This window comes from Uloborus diversus, chromosome 4, assembly GCF_026930045.1.
Source record: "Uloborus diversus isolate 005 chromosome 4, Udiv.v.3.1, whole genome shotgun sequence".
Lineage (NCBI taxonomy): Eukaryota > Metazoa > Arthropoda > Arachnida > Araneae > Uloboridae > Uloborus > Uloborus diversus.
Window position 1 is genome coordinate 23,851,774 of NC_072734.1, and position 22,533 is coordinate 23,874,306.

Here is a 22,533-nt window from a genome sequence, read left to right on the forward strand (position 1 = left end):
TTCTAAGTATAATAAAAAAAAGTTATCCTTAAAAATTTCAATTTCGAGAACAAATCTTGGGCTTGGGGCGTGCAAATGTCCCTTTGCCACTCCCCCCCCTCTTATAGGTACGCCACTGATGCACAATAATTTGCTCTATTGACGATCTTTAGAAAATTTTATCGTCATAAATTTAAAAAAATAGGTTTGTAATATTAAACACAATTTCAAAATGTTTCTTTTTAATTAATTTTGAAAATTTTGCCTTTTTGTTGACACATTACTGACGGACTGCGGACACGCAGTGTCTTTTACACACAAATTAGATCGCGCTCTCTCTCTATATATGTATAAAGATATTTTAAAATAATATCCTATTTTGAAATACCGAAACACCTTTACCGTAGATTTTTTTGTAGTCACTTTAGCACTATTCATTGGCAAGACCCGACAAAGCCCGGGGCCTATAAAAATACCTTAGTAACTAGTTCTTTCAGAACGAGAATCTTCCCAAAGCCATGGTGTACGGAATTTTTCTATAAACTCTAAAAAATAATTTGTCTGGCACCTAAATTTTTTTCTCGGTGCCTATTATTTTGCAGTTTTTGTTGGTCTCCGGTCGTACGTTTCAGAGACAAATAGCTCAGAAAAAGCTACAAAAAATTTCCACAAGTAGTTCGCGTCTTCCAGGCCTGCAGACAGGGTAGGGACCATCGGGACAAATCCTCCTCTGAAACTTTAAATTATCTCCAAAAAATAAAGAAACGAAGACAATCTAATCAAAACTCTTCCTTCGATTCCTCCTTCACTATCACTTGGTCTTGTTACAAATCTTCTTTCATTCAGACCTCTTCTTCTTTTCGCCCCTCCCTCCGCACCACCATACATTTCTTTCTTCTTTTTTTTTTTTGATTTCAAAAAGGCCTCATTTTTTTACACCTTGGTCCATTACTGATTGCTAATGACTCTTGTTACGGATAACAATTTAAAAACATTCTTTGATATACACTTCAACAAGAGACGTAACAGATTTGCATGATCAAAACTATCATTTTTAATCCTATCATACTTTTGATTACATGCTTAATTTTGTAGATTTTAAAAAAATAAGCCTTTAAGAATATTAATTTATTTTTGAGGTGGTGATTGTAGATTACTTTTCAACTGTGACTATTTTCACTTATTTGCGTGAAAGTTATTCTAAAAGCCCCTGACGCATGCATTTGTAATTGCAAACATGTAAAAAAAAACACTGTATCAAGTGTTATAGACCGTAAAAGCGTACGCAGTCCTCTTATTTTGTGAAGTAACTAACAAATGATTCCGATGGAATATAAATTAGTTATCAAATATTAATGAAGCAAATTAATTAAAATAATTATTTGATACGAATTTTTTAAATACATTTTGTTGTTTAATTTTTGCAAACAACACAATAAACATGTTTTTTAAATGCTATTTTCCCACTTGATTACATGTCCTCTGGAACCACCTTTGCTTGACCATGTCCCGCCCCGAAAAAATATCCTGGCTACTGCCTTGGCGTCTTCGTGGGCTAAGTTTGAAGTTACACGATGTAGCCCAGTAGCCATAAACATCAGACGTTGCGTCACATCCGGTAGTTCTGATTTTTGCTGAGTTGTTCATGATTTTGTTTCATTAAATAATCCAAGTTTTTGATCTCGAGCGCCGAACGCAAGCTTTTCATAAATCGAAAAAACGGTGAAAATTTAGGCTTTACTGTATAGTTTATTCCGATTTTTATCCTAAACAACTAGATTTTCAATAACACCTGCTATGAACGGTTTTGAAAGTGAACTAAGTTTGCTACAATATGAATCTAGAACTGTATCTTTAGACCAAATAGATTAGGAGAAAAAGCCTTTTAAAGTTTATCTCTTTTTTTTTCCGATCATCGCAAGTTTTTGTAATATTTTGTTGTTCTGAATGGCTTTATCTCGGAAACTATTGAGTCTAAAAAGATAGTTCTAGATTTATATTGTAGCACATTTAATCTACTTTTAAAACGTTCTGATTAGGTGTTTTTGAAAAACTAGTCGTTTAGAGTTAAACTCAGGGGAAAAAAACTACAGTTAAGCCTAAAATTTCACGGTGTTTTCGATTTTTGACTCGGTTGCGTTCTACGCTCCGTGGTCAAAAACTTAGATTATTTATCGGAACAATATCATGAACAAATTAGCAAAAAATCAGGAACACATTTTTTCAGGCGACAAAGTTGCTGGACTAATGAACATCTGTTTGTAACTTTAATTTCACGTTTTGTTCTATAAAATATGTTTAGGTTACGTTAGAGCCGCTATATATACAGGCCGACGCATCAGCTTAAGGTTAGCCATTTTCTATTCTATTCTATTCAAGAGTCACAACTGACTTCAACTGTATTTATGTCGAGGTCTGCATACTAGTGCCTTGCCTCCATTATTTTATATACCGATAGATGGCAGCACCATCACCGGATCGAACAGTTAATGAGAATTTAGAACTAGTCCAAGAGCTAATAGCTACCTGGTACTAGCACCCCCAGAGGTATCGTTTCACTTGGAGGACATTGAGACCACGAGCATATTTAACGTCGCCCATAGCCATTTTAGATCGGACATTTCATTGTTGCGGAGCTATTGTTACCACGCAAAGTTACGGGTTTTACCAAATTGGCCAAAAAAAAAAAAAAAAAAATATTTCACACACAATCCACATGCCGCTAATAATTACCCTCAGTGAAATATCACCAAACGCGATAACTTGCCTGAAAAGAAAACCACTCAAACTTGCGCTCCGATCCAAAATGGCTGATCTCAAACTCATGCGCCGGCTCTTATATATAGAGGCCTTAAGCGATAGCAGGATAATATATTTCATTTTAATTGCAGGTACGGGTGAAAACAGGACCACGTATCATTGATGCTAAGTGGTATGTAGGTGCCGAATTTAACTTTGCAGAAAACTTACTGCGGTACAGAAACGACAAGACAGCTATTGTTTATACGGGTAAGTTTCAAGAGGAGTAGAATAGTAGATTTATAGTTGTATTAATTGAGTCGAGAGCAATGGCACGGCGGAAGGAATGGGACAGCGCTGCATTTATGTCGAAATAAAAAGTGAAAAAATATGTCTAGCTTGTCTAGCATATGCTAGCTTCATTGAGCGAACTAGAACTAATTTTACATTTTTATTTCGGTGTCGATTCAGTGCTGTTCCATTCTTTCCGCCGTCCCATTTTCCCCACCTCTCCTTTATATTTTTCCTACAAGTATTCGTTTTAAACTTTTGATAAGTTGTTTTTTAGATAAATTTCACTAGTTATTGTTTGCATATTGCTACCTCTCAGGTAGCACACTCAACGTTTAAACTTTTCATAGTTTTCATAAACTTTTTAAGATGGTTATCACGATGTTAACAACCATTTTACAACTGTAATGAAAAGAAGTTTGCAACCTGGGCCAATTATTGATTTCTGTAAATATGTGATATGGCCATTTAAAATAAAATCATTTACTTAGCATGATGTTGTTTTTCAGATGAAACTGGTTACATAGAAAAAATAACCTTTGAAGAGTTATATAGAAAAGTTCAACTTTATGCAGCGGCTTTCAGGAAACATGGCTTGAAGAAAAACGACAGATTAGCATGTAAGTTTTAATTAATAACTTAACTGGAAGTGGGCTTTTAATGTTGGGCACCAGTTAGTGAATTTCGTGTTTTATTGTAATTAGGAAAATATTTTGAATATTATTTCCTATAAATAAATACTTATATGAAATAATGTGCAAAACATTAGGAAACTTTTTTTAATCTTTGAACGAAGCATCTGCCTGTTTGGAGATATTTTGGTAGTCAAAATTTCAACCCTAACTCCAGTGGATTAACCCTAAACTCCAGTAAATAGCGTTCGCTGTAGACCTTTTTTTTTTTCTTCATTCCCCAGAAATGAGTCTTACCAGTAAAACAGTTAAGTGACCGGAACCAGTTCAGCCTTATCACAATTAAGCCTTTTCCTTCATTGTAAATATTACCAAAACATATTCTCAAATTATCATACCGTGGCGCTAGTTTCATTGTTGGTAACGTCACGAGCGTTACTCGATCATTGGCTATTGCATATATGAGGATAACGTTTGTTAATTTCTACATGAAGTGAAATCCAAACCCAATGAAAGATTCATAAGGATTACGAATTTTGAAGCATTGATACTAAAATTACATTTAAAAATACCTCAGGAAAGAATTTTTTTTTCGTTACTTTATTTTCGATTCGATTTCGATTCACAACTGACTACAACTGTATTTATGTCGAGGACTGCATATTAAGTGCCTTGCCTCCATTATTTTTTTATACCGATAGATGGCAGCACCATCACCGGATCGAACAGTTAATGAGAATTTAGAACTGGACCAGGAGCTAATAGCTACCTGGTGCTAGCACCCCCAGAGGTGTCGTTTCACTTGGAGAACATTGAGTCCACGAGCATTTTAACGTCGCCCAGTTCCCTTTAATGACGACGGTTGATCTTCGACCTTCGAGGTTCGAACTCAGGACCCTCCGGCCACGAATCCGACACTCTACCGATCGGGCTACCACGGCCCCATTACTTTATTTTAGTACCTGCTTTTTTTTAAATCCAAACCCAATAAAAGATTCATTAGAGTTGCGGATTTTGAAACGTAGATACTAAAAATGCCACTGTAAACAATCCTTTTTCATCATTTTATTTTAAAAATTCCACTTTTAAAATCCAAATTCAATGAAAGATTCATTAAAGCTACGAATTTTTAAACGTAGATACTAAAAATACACTTTAAAAACCCCAGAAAACATATTGGTTTTCGTAATTTTGTTTTGATAACTGCATTTTTAAAACCCAAACCCAATGAAAGATTCATTTGGGTTACGAATTTTAAAACGTAGATACTAAAAATACGCATAAAAATGCAACAGAAAAGAACCTTCCTACGTCATTTTGTTTTAGTAACAGCGTTTTTAAGGCTGCAATTTATTTACTTGTTTTTTTTTAATTTTTTGCTTTTATTACTTCGAATACAGATTTGGAGTTCTCAACAAGGAAAAAAATCAGAAAACTTCTTGATTTTTAAAAGTTTTAGTTTTTTTCTTACATTTTCCGAAACTTAAAAAATTTACGAAGTACCTAGAATTTATTTTTTGAATTATGTTATAAGAAATACTGTTTGTATAGGGGAAAAAAAACCTATAGTGTTTTTTATTTGTTTTGCTGTTTGAAAGAAAATGTATTTTATTAGCTGTGAAAGCATTTGAATAGTAAAAGCATTTTTTTTTTACTTTTCAGGTCACATGTCAAACAGACCGGAAAACATATACGCTTTTCTAGCAGCAACTAGCATTGGAGCCGTTTTTGGAGGCATTCACTCGAACTATCCAGCAAAAGTAAGAATTCTTATTAGTAATTCAATAGTACTAACAAAGTAGGGAAAACGGTATAATTATTCGCCACTCAAGTTAACCCGTGACTGTATTTTAATTTAAAATCAGTTCCACATGAATAAAAAAAATGTTTTATGATAGTACATTGTAATTATGAATTCGTATTATTTTCAAACGCTTTTTGTATATTAAGCAGTAACTTTTCTCCCCCAAGTCAGAGCTACGGTAGAACTACATGCAATATATCGGCAACCCAGTTATCATATCCAGAGATTGCAGTTTCGTCCTAGTTTTTAGGTCTCTCGCTTGTGAGATAAATTTACTCTATCTACCAGTTTGTTGGCGCTCTCAGCTACAAAGAAATGACATCTGCCTCCAGTTCGGTTATAATCTATTCCAGACTGATGAGTCCATAACAAAACTCAAACAGCAGTCTCTGGATGTGATCACCACGCTGGCGGTCTATTGTACTTTTTGTATATGTTTTCGGAATTAAGTCAACACAAAAATACAGATGTCTAATACACAGTAATTGGTCACCGTGTTACAGTTATTGGCTATATTAAAAAAAAAAAAACCTTGAAAAAAAATAAATAACTGGAATCTAGAATGCTATTCCAGTTTTCAGTGATATCTCCACATGATTAGGTACCTTAGAACATTTTGACAGCCGAAATATCCACTTCGACGGTCCCTGAGTAAATTATGACGAGTTTCCTCGTAACGTCTGTACGTGCGTGCGCATGTACGTATGTGCATTGTGCATATGTGTGTACTTATACATATGTATGTACCTCGCATAACTCAATAATTGTATGCCGTAGAAGGTTGAAATTTCGTGTACAAAACTTCTCGTTTTGGTTGCAATCCGATGTCCCAAAAGAGATCGTGACACGTTTTTTGGAAAAACGACGTTAATGTCAACGCAGTATTGCCACCCCACACCGTCTGATTTAATTGGTTTATCAAGTTTTATTGCCACAGTGAATCGTGGTAAGTGGATCGATCACATAGACCCGCACAATTTCTGCATAGTACTGAAAGGAAGGTACACAATAGGGCCGTTTCCATGGACACTTACGACCCTGGAAAAAACCTGCTTTTCACCGCATTCCGGTTATTTGCGGGATATATGTGGATTTTTTTCTCCTCCTGCTCGCTTCTGGAAGTAAAGCGGAATTTTACCCAGAATGCATTACGCGAAACAAGTTCGTCTACTAGTTGCTAAGGATGCTGGGTAAAAACCGCTTTCCGTGGTACAATGGAAAACCTCTTTTTACGTGGAAACGGGGAATTTTTCAATCGGTTTTTTACGGAGCCGGAGCGGGCATTTACCGGGTCGAAAAGAGTATTATAAGAGTACCGTACCATCTTTTTGGATACACCGGATTTCCTCATTTCGGGGTACGTGGCCTTCCCTCAGTTCCTATTGGAGCTGTTCGTGACCAAATAACGACTCTAGACGTCATGGTTTCAGATATAAAATCTGGTTCTATGGTGCTTAATGCCTGCTTAATTTACCTCCCCGAAGCCACTGAACAGATACAGATCGGATCAAACATCCGTAAGGTGTGGAAAGTGGTGATATACGTAGGTCAGTCAGAAAGTTAGTTGCACTTCTTCGTAAATCTGTTCCGTCTAAGGCAATTTTGATCAAACTCTATGGCAATACTTCAGACATGTACCTTTATTGTGTGATGTACCGGCTTCTCCAGGACAAGTTCAGTTTTTCTGATTATCAGTCTCAAACATGTCTCGACAGCTGCAAGTAGCGTCCAAATTGGAAATGCTTGCAGTGTTTCAATTTTGAGGGCAAAAAGGTGCAACTGCGCTAAAATTTATGTGCAGTAGCATGAAGTGTATGGTGAAAATGCAATGTCACATTAAGGTATCGTGAAATGGTGCAACATGTTTAAGAATGGACGCACAGATATTGACGACGCTGAGTGGACTCAGCTGAGAAGTGTGGAATCATGTTCTCAAGCTACCTTAACTTTTCACCTCCTGACTTCGATGTTTTTGGTCCCATAAAACAAGAACTTTCAAAGCTATGATGCAATGCGATAGATGACGAAGTGAAAGATGCAACACAACAATGGTTATCGGACATCGGACGGGATTCCTTTGCAGATGGCATCGAAAAACTTGTACCACGCCTCGACAAATGCTTAAATAACGGAGGTGCTTACGTTAAAAAGTAGATTTTGAATAGAACTTTAAGATGCAAATAAAGTTATTGTAAAATTTTAATCATTTTTCTGTTTTCTTGAGCAGTGCAACTAACTTTTTGACTGACCCTCGTAGCATTACCCAGACGCACCACGTGGAGGTCCAGTACTAAAGTGGAAGGTCTTTCTGTACATTCCCTTTCTCTCTTTCTCTTTTGTGCATTTCCCCCTGCAAAATAAGTTTTCTTTTTCCTCTCCAGTATTGCGTGATCGTATAAGTATAACTGATATAAAACTAACTTACATATAAGATAAATAAATACCTTTATGCTGAAAAGTAAAGTAAGAAATAACAACGTCAAAGAGCACAAATTGCAGAGATTACTGTAAAAATCTGCAGTAATCTGCAATTACTGCAGTAATTACTACAATGAAATTACTGCATCAATCTGCAATTTGTGCTTTTCTTACTTTACTTCAATTTGCATAAACTTTAAAAACATCTTTTGTATTGAACCTAAATCTTAAATTAGCTAGATGACAGTTAAGTATTTAAATCCTTCTTAGTAAACACTTCACTATTTAAAAATATTTCTTTGATTATTCATTATGAAACAATACTTTTTATTGAAACAAATGTACTCAAAAAGAATGAAGTGCACCCGGAAAAGGAATTGTTTCCACGCTTAATCTCTTTTTATCAAAATGACCCTCAAAGATAATGATAAGAACTTGAAAAGATAAAATGAAAACCTAGATTGCATTTGATTTTTATCATTAACACGTTTTTGCTCATCACTCAATCATTTTAGGTCGAGAGATAAAGTTTTTTTATTTTTATTTTGATGCAATTTTGGCACGTGAGTTTTCGAAGGGAGTTACATACACTATTAAACTTGGTTGATGCAAAAAGAAAAGTCTTTCGCTTATATGAACTGTTTTTCAAAAAAAAAAAAAGTTAATAAATAAATACATAACATAAAAACCAAAGAACTAATAAAACGAAAAGAAATTCCTTTGGTAATGCAAAATTGTAAACGCAGTTAATAAAATGAAAGAAAAAACGTACAGCATCCAGCATTAATTTGAAATTTTAACATCTTGAATTCAAACTGTTTTTCGCAATCACGAATTGCGATTGAACTCTACCCGCTCAGGTTCTTGTTCTCAGACTGGAAATGGCTAAGAAATTCGTACCCGTCGTATAATGACTGATGATTTTCTGGAATGGATAATATGAAGCACATATACATAAAAAAACACTTTAGGATGCAGAGATAAAGATTTTATGGCCAATATCCACCACTACACTTATCCTAAAGGTTATTTACAGCGTATAACGTTATGTGTTTATATATATATTTTCAATCTTAAATGATGGGAACTAGTAATCTGGAAATTTTGTATTTAGATGAAATTTGCTTTTTAAGATCATCTATATACATGTTTCTCCTGAAAAAAAAGGGAATTTTGCACCCCCTCTCTTTTAAAAGTAAAATCTGCTTAAGTTAAGATTTGAATGAACACAAAAGATTTGTAACCTGGGCGACGAAAATTGGTCCTCTTGATAGCAATCAGTTGCTTCATCAAGTAAATTTTGAGTAGTCATCTCTCGCATTAATTTGATTGTAAAATAATTCAACACAATGGGGTCACTTCCAAAATTAAAAAAAAATTTTGAAAGAGCATGCTTAAAAACATAGGATTTGACCATTTTTTAAATAATTTATTTAAGTTTAATATTAAAAAAAAAACTTAAATCGGTGCGCTTTCATTGTTCACACTTCTGTCGTGTGACATCACAAATGATGAAATGCCATTCAATTTTGCCATTCACGTAACAAAATATTTAATTCGCATCTTTACTCACGTGTATTGGCAACGATATGGTTGATAGCAAGCGTAGAGCGCAATATTTAATTCGCTGCTTGATTATCATAACGTGGAACCTTAATAGAAAGATGCGCCAAATTGTATCATTTGTGACGTCATAAAGACCACGCCTTGTTTGAAAAATTGGACATTTAAAAAAAAATTAATTAATTAAAAAACTGTTGGGAAAATCAAAGTATTTTCTGAGTCCATTTAATTTTTTTGCTCATTCTATCCATTTCAACGACTAAAAGTAGTACTTTTGACTGAAGAAAACCACCGTGTTTTGAAAGTTTTTCAAGCACTAGTAACGTATTTTTTTCTCTCCTTTTTTCAGTCTGCTAAAGTAATTCTGGATTACATGGAACCAAAATTTCTTCTCGTCGAAGAGTCACATCAATTTGATGAACAAATTTTCGACATATTCTCTAACCTCGATCATCTTATTAAAGGTAAGTAAAATTAATAACGTGTAAAATGATGACATTGTAGTATAACTCCCGTGTAGTATCAAAGGAGAACTTAATTACTAGTTGAGATTGATAGTCATACTTTAGTTCAAATAAATTCGAAGAAAACATTTTACAATTAGAAGTTGTGATTAATCGAATTTCAGCAATTTGGTGGTCAGAAATAGTTTATAAGCAGCTTAAAATCAAAATTCCAGCTTTGCTCTAACTATAGAATGTTTTACAAACGCGCTTTAACAATTAAGCCCTCTGAAAACGAGGCACGGTTCAAAATGACGTCACTTGTAGCAATGTAGCATATAAGTAGCGCCACAATTCAAATCGAAGTTTAAGTAACTCTTGTGTTTTTCTCCCGAAGGTTTAAGAGTTTTTTTCTATTTATTGCTCCTTTTTAGAAAAAAAAAATACAAAAACTTGATTTTGGAACCATCGATAACCTTTTAAGGTTTCAAATGAAAATATATTTTAATAATTTTAGTGATAAAAGTTGTCGACGCTTTGAATTTCGAGAGACAAGGAATGTTAAATCAAAATAGTCATTTAGTTACAGTGTCCTATTTAGAGTTACTTTTATGCAATGTGTATTTTTGTCAATAATCGTCATGAGAAGTTCATTTTGTCTTAATTTGTATTTAAACTTGTTTAAATTCTTAAAAGTCGTTTTAGTTAATCAACAAAGATTCCACAAATTACCTTATGACTAACACTATTACATTGCATAAAGAACTAGTTAATACCTTTAGAAATCAAATATAATTACGGAAATTTGTATATAAGTAGTAAATGGTAGCAAGTTGTTTAGTAAAAAGTTTTGAATAGCAAGAAATTTACAGAATTAGAAAAAAAAAAAAAAACTATGGACTCACCCGCATCTAATATGTGAGAAAATGAGTCTTAACATCCAAAATTTGAAAAAAAAAAAAAAAAAAAACTACTGTAAAACTATACAGGGGAGTGATTTTTTTTAGATATATGAACACAAGTGTTATCTCACTTGAAACCAAAGCACCACTTTCTAAAACATTTAGCTTATTTTTGTCCTTCAACTATTGATGTTATGCTAATTAATACCATAAAGTAAATAAACTCAATGTTTTTAATTTAACAGTGAGTGGAATTACAATATTTTTATGTTATATTTTTGATTTCTTAGACTGTTCGTCATTGGAAAAAGTAGTGGTATTTCCGCGCACTGGTCAAAGACAGTCTAAAAATATTTCTCACATTAAAAATGGGTAAGTAAATTTATCAACAAATTAATAGTAATGCATGCATGCTTCTAAAAACAATTTTTCTTTTGGAAGTTCGGTTTTCATCGGTGTTGCTCTGTATTTTGCACGTTCATGTAAAAGTTTTACTTTTTGCTTTCCTTCCTATATGCGTTGGTTTTGCTCTCTATTAAGTTTGTCTTATGGAAAATTTTCCCTTTGCTTATCCTTCAGATTGGTATCGTCCGTCATGATCAGGATACAAAGAAGAGTTAATTTTTGTAAAATTCTCTTCAAAAATATAATTACATACTGTAGCGTTATTTACTTTTGTGTGACATGGATATTGGATAGCCAATTCATAAATGAAATACTTTTTTTACTAAACGATATCTGTTTATCATCAAAAATCCGTACAGTTTGAAAATCCGAACTGTCTATGGTTAATCAGTTCGGACTTGCGATGCATAGATTAACCGAAGTGATCGAGACCAGATCTCCTTGTGCAAATCGAAAATTCCGGATAAGAAATGCACATAAAAATGGCTGCCAAAAGCCAGCAGAAATTTTAACTCCTGCAAAATAGCAACTAATGTAATTTGCAAAATAACTAAATGTAATGTTTTTAAATCATATTGTAATTATAAATTATGAATTCGTTTAATAAATGTTACACAAGTCTAAAAATGCAATGTAAATTTAATACAATGTAACATAGGAAACTTTTATAGATTAAAGATGTAGTCAACAATAGTTTTGGTTCTTTAACTTTAAATTAACTGCGTAGTTTAAAAAAAAACTTTACTTTCATATTCGTTAATGTTCTAGTTTAATAATATTTTAAACATTAGATTCTGCTTAAGTGTTCTAATACTAGTTGATTGGTAGGTTAAATTTAAAAAAATAAATCAAAAAAGCTGAAAGGGGAGAAAAGCACGAAATTCATTTTGAATTCGTATTTTACTACCTCTCACAAAAAGATAAATGGAAAAATAAAATTAAGTCTTGATTAAAAGAAAAATGTAAAACACATGGTGTAGTATTACTATATCCTGTGTGAAATAATAATAAATATATATATATTTTAAATTGTAATTTCTTTTCAATTTAATCCAAGCACAACTTTTTATTAGTTAAAATTTCTTTTTAGCATTTATATAGATGCATTCCTCAAAATGAGCAGCATACCTCCTTTGCAATTTGCGCAGTTACCTCCAGATCATCCTGTCAGCATAGCTTTTACCTCTGGAACAACGGGAGTGCCGAAAGGGTTCGTACACGCGGCAAGTGTAAGTATATGGAGAAAATATTTTCTTAATTTAACCAGGGGTCGTGTTCTGGTATTGGGGAATCGACTCTACCGGCAGAAATATCAATGCACAATTCCTTCCTTTCTGGAAAGGGGTTATTTCCTTCAGTCAAAGGTAATACTTTTAGTCACTAAAATTGATAGAATAAGCGAAAAAAATAACATGGGCCCAGAAAATACTTTTATTTTCCCAACAGTTTTTTTTTTTAATTAATTTTTTAAAACGTCCGATTTTTAAAACAAGGCGTGGTCTTGATGACATCACAAATGATTCACTTTGCCGCATCTTTCTACTACGTTTCCACGTTATGATAATCAAGCAGCGAATTAAATATTGCGCTCCACGCTTGCTACCAACCATATCGTTGTCAATACACGTGAATAAAGATGCGAATAATATATTTTGTTCTCTGAATGGCAACACTGAATAGCATTTCATCATTTGTGATGTCATTGGCAGAAGCTTAAACAATGAAAGAGGTCCGATTTAAGTTTTTTTTTAAATATTGAACTTAAACAAATTATTTGAAAAATGGTCAGATCCGATGTTTTTAAGCACACCCTTTCAGAAAAAAATACTTTTAAAATTTTGGAAACGACCCCATTGTGCATTAAATCGTCTACTGGTAGAGTCGCTTTTCTAAGACTGTAGAAAAATGTCAGATTCCGACTTCAGAAATTTTGGAGCCTTCGACTCTGACTTCGAGTCTTTTATCCCAAAATCAGTCCGACTCCGAATTTCACTCCACAGCCCTGACAGAATTAAGGACTCGGGGGGTAATTGACCGACTACGACTCTTGAAATTTTAAAGCTTTCGATTCCCAACTCCGACTCCGCCGCCCTTGTTTTTAACATACCAGAACGCGACCCCAGTACTATTACTTGTTCACTTGTTTTATGTTATTCTCCACATAGTTTTTTTGCAATCCAAACTCGATACTCTGCATTCGTCTAGCTCAGGGGTTCCAAAAAATGGCTTCCGCGGCACCCTAGGGTGCCATAGATATAAGCGAGGGATGCCAAAAAGTGTCTGCGATATTAAATGTTTGTTGTACAACCCGGTTTCAGATATTTCCCTTTAGTAAAACAAAAGCACAAAATGCCATTCCTCCACTTAAAAAAAACTAAAAAAGTCTTTATTTCCTGAAACAAATAATAATTGGAATCCGTGTTTCTACAAATATTTTCTGTTTTTTTCCTCAAAATCATGCAAATACATGAACACAATGCTTGACTATCCATCCTTACTTACGTAGATACAGTTCTATTAAATAAGCAAATAAATCAGTTCATCCTATAGATTGGTTTGTAGGTAGACAGAGCTAGATGATAAAGATAGAGCGGAGATAAGTGATTGGGGTTTTGTGTGAAAATTTTAATTTTTCGAAAGGTGCCACGACCTGGAAACTTTTGGGAAACCCTGGTTCAACTGATACTAGAAAATTCATATTCATTGGTAGTGGCAAACGTTTGGAGGGTAAAATACCCTCTCGAGAAATTTTTTTGAAGAACTTTATGTTTGGAGGAAAGTTGCTCACGAGGGGAAATTGAAAATTTCTTCGAAGAACTTTTTTCTTGCTGGAACATTTAACGTGGGAAAAAAACTGACAGTGGAAAAATTCATTGCGAAGTTTTCGTTATGAGGGAAATTGATCGATGTAGAGAATTTGTATTAATATCACCAGCATAATTGTTTTCGAAATTATTTGTGGCAGAGTTAAACCCATTACAGAACTATTCGTATATAGTAGTAAAAGCATTCACAAAACCTTTCAGCGGAGAAGAAAATGAGTGTGGAAAATTCATCTCAAAATTTTTTGTCATGTTTATATACATGTAGTTTATATAAATATGGTTATATATATATCTACATACATATTTCATAACTGTTAATAGTTGGTATTAAATATTAGAAAGGGTATATAATAATTTTAAACATACGATACTAAGAAGAAAGCAATGTATAATATTTTTTTTACAAAACTGATATTTTCCTGAATTTAATAATTTACAGCTTCACAAAAATTGTCCCTTTTTTTCGTATTTATAACAACTAAATACAAAGTAATGACTTTACTTTGAAGAAATATTAGTATGTAGGATGCTAGGATTCCATAGAACCCGAACTTTGTCAAAAAAGTTCCATAAGGGTATATGAAGTTAGGAAAATGCTGACCTAAATAACTGTTAAACTGTGAAAGACATAAGAAGGATCAAACTTCCCTCATGATGGTCAACTCTCCCATGTTTCCTCTATGGATCTCTCATCAAAGTATTACCGACCCGGTTTAGCTTTTCTCAAAAATAGTAGTTTTATGTGTTCAAAAGTGAATTGCATGTCATGGTTGCAGTCATTTAAGCTTTCTTACATGTTTTTGTTCTGTTTCAGTCTCTGGTTTCTTTTACTCGAGACTTTGTGTTCAACTGGAATCTGAAGGAAGGAGACAGAATTATGTGCGATACACCAGTAAGTTCCCCTTAAGTATTTTTTTTTTTTTTTTTTGCTGAAATCACTGTTCCTCTCCAACTCAATATGATTTTAACTTGCATTTAGTATCTAAGAAAATGTATAGTTTCATCTTTATCAATGAAATATTCGCCTATGTGCCTGGTTAAAAATTATACAACAACTTTAAAGTCTCACAAATAACAATCATGTTTTTAAACACGTATTTCAGTGTTGTGAGCAGCTCCTCCCTCCCCCCCCCCCCTTTTTAGTGCCAAAAAAATTACCGTTAGGATGACAAGAAAGGGAAAAACAACGAAATGGCTTAAAACCGGGAGTAAGGATTTTCGATGTCATCCCTTTAAATTTCAAAGAGCAGTTGAACAGTACGACCAACTTTCCGCCCAGCCAACAATAGGTAAAAAAGACTACTTGTAACGATTTTTTTTTCCTAGGGCCGATTTTGTTTAAATTGTGGTTTGTTAGCTTTTTAATCAATGTAAACAGACGGAAAAAAAAGAAGAAGAAAGGAGGCGATTGACATTAGCATTAATTTACGCTACAAACTTGGCTAGATTTCTAGCAAAGAAAGTGCAGGAACGCTGTAGTTTCCTGAAAGTTTCCCCAGTCAGCTACTACCGCACTTAAACTGAACTCAGATCTCTTTCTTCGACAATAACTTTGACCTAACTTATTTTTATGTATAACTCACTTGAATTTTGCCTAAAATTTTAAAATTTGCATTAAATGGAAAAGAAGTCCTGCTAATAATACATGCAGTCTTTTTTAAAGCGAAATTGCTTGAACATAGTAGATGCTGGTGTACGTTAAATAAAGGAACTTTCTAATTCCAAAAGTAAATACGAAAGGGGAAAAAATCCTGAAAGTTTCCCTAGTCAGCTACCGCACTTAATCTAAACTCAGATCTCTTTCTTCCCCAATAACTTATGCGAAAGCTAATTGTAACTGTTTATCCCAAAGCCCGGCTGCAGCATGTGGGATCTCGAATTTCCAGTTCTTTGTCGAGGCGCATCTGTCCTGCTGTACCACGGATCTTTGACAAATATCAACTATTGGGATTTGGTGGGACAACATGAAGTCACATTCGCATTCCTCACGCCCATTGGCCTCATCTGGATGGAAGAGATGGGAATGTATCCAGGTAAGGATCATTTAATCTGGCCTTGGGCAGTTAAAAAAAAAACATTTAGAAAGTTAGACATTTTTGTTCTAGAGAGAATATTAACTCTGATCAATGTGTAACTAACAATAACAATGATGATAATGATTAGAATAAAAAAATAACAATAAAAAGAAAGATTCTTTTCTTTCGAGGATGAGCCGGACGCCGAAAGTGGCTAGTATCGTTTAAAAATCGACATTGACCCAATCATGTACAGGAAATCTAATCTTTACTTTTTTCTATTTTTGCAATATCATTCAAAATGCATTTTATGCTAACAATGTTTTGCAAATTTGCTTCATGGTTTGCATTCGCTAATTAAAAAAAAAAATGAGTGTTTATGCTTTGAATATAAAGACAATAAGGCGGAACAGAAAAAGTGCGCAAAACTGCTTCAAACATTAAAAATTTACCTTGACAAAGAAAAAAAAACCCTTAGAAAAAAAAGTTTATGCGAGTCTTGTAAAGTAAATTTGATTTATATCTGTTTCAAGCAAAAAAGTTCAGGCCTCAAAAGTCATGTACTGATGGCATTTACACTGCTTTATACTTATTTTTGAGAAAACTCTAATTCACTGGACTTTCAGTAGAAACTGACTTTTTCAGCTACTTTATTTAACAATTTGTTTTACTACTTATAGTATCTTTGTGATAAAAGTTAGTTTTCCTAGTACTCTTTTTTCATTAACTTCTATGTAGATATTAAGTCGCGTGGGATGTTTATAATATTATGAGAGAAATTGTGTTTTGTTTTGCGCATCATTAACATTTTATTATTTATTTGTCTTACAGGAGATAAAACAAGTCTAGACAAGCTGAAAGCAGTTGGTTTATCTACTTCTACTGCATTTCAATCTCACTTTGATTATCTTAAAAGAGTGAAAGAAGATCTCTTCGTAGCAAATATCTATGGTAATTATGCATGCATTATAAATGACAAACAAAAGTTATTTTTGTTGGTTTTTAAATACTTGACATTATGAAAAATCAATCAAAATATCAAAGTTTTTTTTCTTTTTATTTTTGTTTAAATTTGTTTTTTACTTTTAGACAATACTAAGAAGTTTGTACTGTTTGAAATATGCTGCACTAGTGGCGTATAAATAATTATTTATATTATAAACGAAAAAAAAAGAATTGTGGTTGCTAGCTACAAATAATTCCCTTGCTTTGCTTGAAGCTTAGTTTGGAAGAATAAATAAATAAATAAAGCATGGCATTGTTTTACTTTTTACACAGGTACTACTGAAACTTTCGGAGATTTCATTGCTTTCAATTACAATGTACCTTACCATGCCCCCGAAGCTCAGATACCAGCCCTGGGTGTAGACATCCGATGCCTTGATTCAAATGGTTTGTACATTTTAAATAGTTGCTCATTTAAACAAATGCTTAGTTTATCATTTTTTATAGTTAAAAAACTGAATGCATTAGGCCTCCAGACACGAGGCGGTTAGCTGGATCAAGTTTTCACCTTTCAACTTGTTGACTTTCGTTTTTTCGTTGTGTTCACATGGGGGAACTTAGTTGAATCAATTTTTCTTCTGATAAGCCGAATTTATTGGGCAGGTGCTCTACAGCGTTGAATTGAGTTGACTCAACTTATTCATGTGTGGAGCGAACACTCGGCAATGTCTTGATGAGTTAAATCAACTAAAAAAAGTGATCTAACTAATCGGAATGAATACAGTTGCGGCACATGTGCCTGGCGTGCCTGATAAGTTGACTGTCGTGTGAAAGGTGCCGAGCGATTCCTTCACTTTTCTACCTGGTTACACTTCCTGATAACCACCCGCAGGAAAGTTGATTCAACTGAGTTGCCTCGTTGGGAAGAAGGCTTAGTACCTTCTTGAATCAATGAAACGACATCTTTTGACGGTAAGGAAAAAACATCCAGTTGTTTATTTTCTTGATGTGTAATTTTATTTTATTTTTTCTTTCTACATTTATTTATTATTCATTTATTTATGTTTTCATATTTTACTCTCTTCATTTCATTTATATTTCTTACATTTTACTCATGTATTTCCTATTCATACTGCGACTTTTGTCAATAACGAGATGGCTTGCGAAACTACAATAATTCTTTGAAGGAGGGGGCGGGGAATGAGTGTTTGTAACTCCCAAACATGTGGGAATGAATGCAAAACTCGAATACCATTCATTGAAAGCTTATCAAACTGATAATATCCATTGCTTTTTAGTACATGTTATCAGCTTTTTAACCTTTATGTAATACGGCTACTCGTGGAGAAGTTAAGATCAGGAATAGGAAAGATAAAGCTTTTAATCAGTGGAGAAAAAAGAAAGAAAATAAGAAGGAATCAAATGTATATATATTTTTTCATTTTAGAAGTCAAGAACTTCTTATGCAGGAACTTCTTGATTTGTTATATGACAATAAGCTTAACATTATTGAAATAAGGATTTTTTTCTGATCAGTAACTTACCAAGTTGCTTATTAAGCAAAAACCCATCTTAAACAAGTGTCACAGTACTTACAGATTTTTTAAAATATAATTTACACAATTGAAGACTAGCTAACTTGTCTAATTCAAATGAGGATAGTAATAACATAATAATATTTTATTGATCATCAAACAGGCGGCAAAGCCACCCAAGGCAGAAGACAATGTACAGACATAAGGCTATACAGCAGACAATTGACAGATTTAAAAAAAAAATTCAAATTCAATAACAGTCTAAAATATTTTTCAAATTTTTTTTTGAAGTTTTTAGCGTTAAAAATATCGATCTTGTTTTAGTATTTGTTATATATCTTTTAAAACTTGTAGAGCACATAACTGTCTATCACAGTATGTTTCTGTACTTAGTTTGGAGAAAATAGATTGAACTACACAGTTAAAAATTTTCTGGAAAATTTACGGTAATTGTTACTGGCATCCATATTGCCAGTAATTATTACCGTAAAAATCAAAAGTTACTGTAAAATTTTACGGTGTCCTCGGTAGGCCACAGCAACCAGTTGGATCTGGGATCGCTTATTTTTCCGGTATAAATTACCGTAAAAATCAGCGATGCGTTAAGTCTGCCATTTTACAGTAACAATTACCAGAAAATCTTCCTGAATTTTTAACAGTGTACCTTGCATTATACGTACGATACATGAAACTAATTTCAGTGAGAAGACAGAAGCATTTAATTTTATTATGAATCAGATTTTTGTAAAACATAAGTAGAAAATATTGGCGTCTGCTTTTAAGGAAGTTAATAGTTTTGAAATAAAGTTTGAAAATACTTTTGCAAGTATACTAGTTATTTTTTCTTGAAACTACATTTTACGTTTTAGTACAGATTCAAGTGAATACTTGCCAACTTATATTTATTTATACACTTGGACTCAATTTTTAGATAAATAGTTGAAAAGTTTGCTTCCTTTGTTGGTTATAAAACCATAGACAACTAAAAGACTGGAAGCGAGAGATTTGCTTTTTTGCTCAAACGCTACTGATATATGAGAGTGTATTGATTCAGCATCTACATTTTAGTAGCAGTTTTCTTAGCAGCCAATTGGACTGTCAATTTCTTTTGACATAATACTAAAGCCTTTTTTCCCTAAGTTAAATTTGATGGACTAAGCAACAAGCAAAGTAAGGTGCAAGAACAAGTTGATAAATCATTTTGGAAAAAAAAAAAAACATTATTTTCAATAATTCATTGAGAAGTTCCCCTGAAAAGCAGTTTTCTGAAAAATTTGTTACTTTCTAGCAAAAATGTAGGGTACTATGAAATTTTTAAACTTGTTTTTTACTTTACGTTAGAATTTCCCTGGTTCGTGTACTTCGGTAAAGTTATGTTCTGTGTATTCAATCTAAAATTAAACGTTTAAAAAGAAATTAAGTTCGAATTCGAATTTGACTGTTATTTGAAGAAAGCATATGTTATTCCAAAAAAAAAAAAAAATAGATCATAATATAATTTATTAGTGGTTATCAGAAAAGTACAAAATTTTAAAATCATGGTCAACAGATTTTTCTTCTAAAATTACAAAATCATTTTATGAAACTGATTTAGAAGTTCATTTACAATCATCAGATAATCATTTACTTTACAGGTTCGCGTACTTCTTTTACAGATATTTCCATATTTGGTCAAAGGGGAGGAATAGTAATTGCCTCACAATATCCCGCATTATTAAAAATAAAAGTATTTCGGGTTATGGTATAATTTATTAGTAGTTCTCAGAAAATTACAACATTGTAAATCATGGTCAACTGACCTTACTTCTAAAATTATAAATTCATTTTAAGCAATTGATTTCGAAGCTCATTTACAATCATCAAATAATCATTTATTTTACTGATTCTTCTATTCCTTTTACAGGTAATTCTGTAATTGGTCAAAGGGGCGAAATAGTAATTGCCTCACAGTATCCTGCATTCCCCACCAATATTTGGAAAGACCAAAATGATCAAAGATTGACAGACCTATACCTAGCGAAACACCCAGGTAATGGAAAATACAATTTTTACCAATAAAAATATTATTATGGTTATATGAATTTGTAATGTCTCATATTTAGTCAATTTCACATTTGACTAAATGTGAAATTAATTAAATTACATATTCTACTAATTTTTTTATCTATTTAAGGACGGTAATCGCGCGTAAAGGTACTGGATAGGTTTCAAGAAAATAATAACTCTGCCTACATGACGATTCAAGTTTATGCGAGGGTCGTTCGGAAAGTAAATTTCATTTTAAAATAAAAAAAAGAGCAAGCACAGATACAGCTAAGAAATTTGTCGCACAAAAATCTACCACCTTCTCAGTATTTTCCGACTAGCTCCCGTGATTTTTCAGGCATTAGCCATAGCGTGGTACAAGCTTTTATGGACCCTCTTTGCAGAATGTTGCAGCCTGTGTAGTCAGCTATGGGGTAACATGTTCTTTGAGCTCATCACCACTTTGGTACCGCCAACCACTTTAGATGCCGAAACAAATGAAAGTTACTGGGAGCAGTGTCGGGACTGCACGAAGGATGGACAAAAATTTCCCCCTGTAAGTGTCCTTATGATCGACTACATAGGCGGCAACATCCTACGAATAGGTTTTCAAAAACTTTTACTACCACGCTTTGACAAATGCTTGGAAAATTACGGGTGCTATGTCAAAAAGTACTGTAAAGGTGGTAGATTTTTGTGCGATAAAAGTTTTTCCTCCATCTCCAGTACTTGTTCTTTTTTACTTCCTTTTACAAAAAAGGAAGTATTGTATTCGCGAACAAATTTTCACTCAAAAATCGGCCTTAATTTCCATTTTTCTCATCCCCGAATAAATATTGAGTTTTTTTTCGACCCGACCACACGTGGATATATGCCTAGGAACCTACAGACACCTGAAATATCCATTTTGACGACCCCCGAGTTAATTACAACGAATTTTCTCGTGACCTCTGTATGTACGTATGTATGCATGTGCGTATGTGCGTATGTATCTCGCATAACTCAAAAACGGTATGTCCTAGAAAGTAGAAATTTGATACGTAGACTCCTAGTGGGGCCTAGTTGTGCTCTTCCCTTTTGGTTGCATTCGGATGTTCCTAAGGGGGGCTGTTGCCCCTTTTTGGGAGGAAATCATTGTTAATTTCGATATAAGCTCAAGTGGTGTTATAATTTGTCGGACACTTGGCGATGTATCGCCACTCTTTTGGTCTCCAAGTTTGGTCGCCAACTTGGCAACTTTTTTTTTCCAATTTTAAATTTGGTTTCCATTTGGCCACTGTTGGTGATATTTAGAGAGTAAACAATTGAACCACATTAAAATTGCCAATAATGGGGAAATGACATTAAATTGGAGTAAAAAGAAGTCATGTGATGCACACATCAGCTCGTTTCATTTCAAAATGGAACTTACTTTCCGAGCGGCCCTCGTAATATCCGTCATGTTTAGTAGAATATAAAAACATTTGAGAATTAAAACATTGGTAGTATTTTTTATGAATCAATTATGTCTTTATCCGTGGTTAAAAAATTATATTTATTTTTTAAAAGATGTACACACCATTATAGTAAGGTAATCGTTGCTGAAATTTTTGCCAGTTTCTTCTTTGTATTTTTAAAGGGCTCACGTCTAATGGGCAATTTAAAAATATGATATTTCGTTCCTGCTCTGGAAACTAGTTAAAACCATAAAATTCAAAAATGTAAAGAATCTCGAACTTTTCGTTTTTTTTTTTTTTTTTTTTTTTTTTTTTTTTTTTTTTTTAAACAAAAGACTATCTCTCAGTACAAGGCAAGTCATGACGAGATTTTTTTTTTTTTTTGGAAACCACACAACATAGATTTCAGCCTTCTGATTATGATGATTAAAATTTTCTGGTAGTTTTCACTAAAACTCTTTCCATTTGCAGGTGTCTGGACAGTAGGCGACATAGGCTGGTTCAATCCGAAGACGAAAGGTCTCATGGTCATCGGAAGAACGTAAGTTGTTCACAACTTAGTAAAGCCATTCTTTT

General features: G+C 33.3%; 1 protein-coding gene across 1 annotated transcript in view; it reads left to right on the forward strand.

The window, feature by feature from the left end:
- Nucleotides 1-22,498, forward strand: part of LOC129220116 (acetoacetyl-CoA synthetase-like) — a gene marked incomplete at its 3' end in the record, with an annotated part of 33,978 nt that extends 11,480 nt beyond the window's left edge. Inside the window, 12 exon segments of the mRNA XM_054854458.1 lie at nt 2,871-2,988; nt 3,519-3,629; nt 5,304-5,401; nt 9,776-9,890; nt 11,062-11,143; nt 12,267-12,405; nt 14,816-14,893; nt 15,854-16,034; nt 16,848-16,967; nt 17,295-17,408; nt 20,400-20,525; nt 22,429-22,498. Coding sequence (XP_054710433.1) covers nt 2,871-2,988; nt 3,519-3,629; nt 5,304-5,401; nt 9,776-9,890; nt 11,062-11,143; nt 12,267-12,405; nt 14,816-14,893; nt 15,854-16,034; nt 16,848-16,967; nt 17,295-17,408; nt 20,400-20,525; nt 22,429-22,498 — 1,352 coding nt within the window.
- Nucleotides 22,499-22,533: the final 35 nt, after the last annotated feature.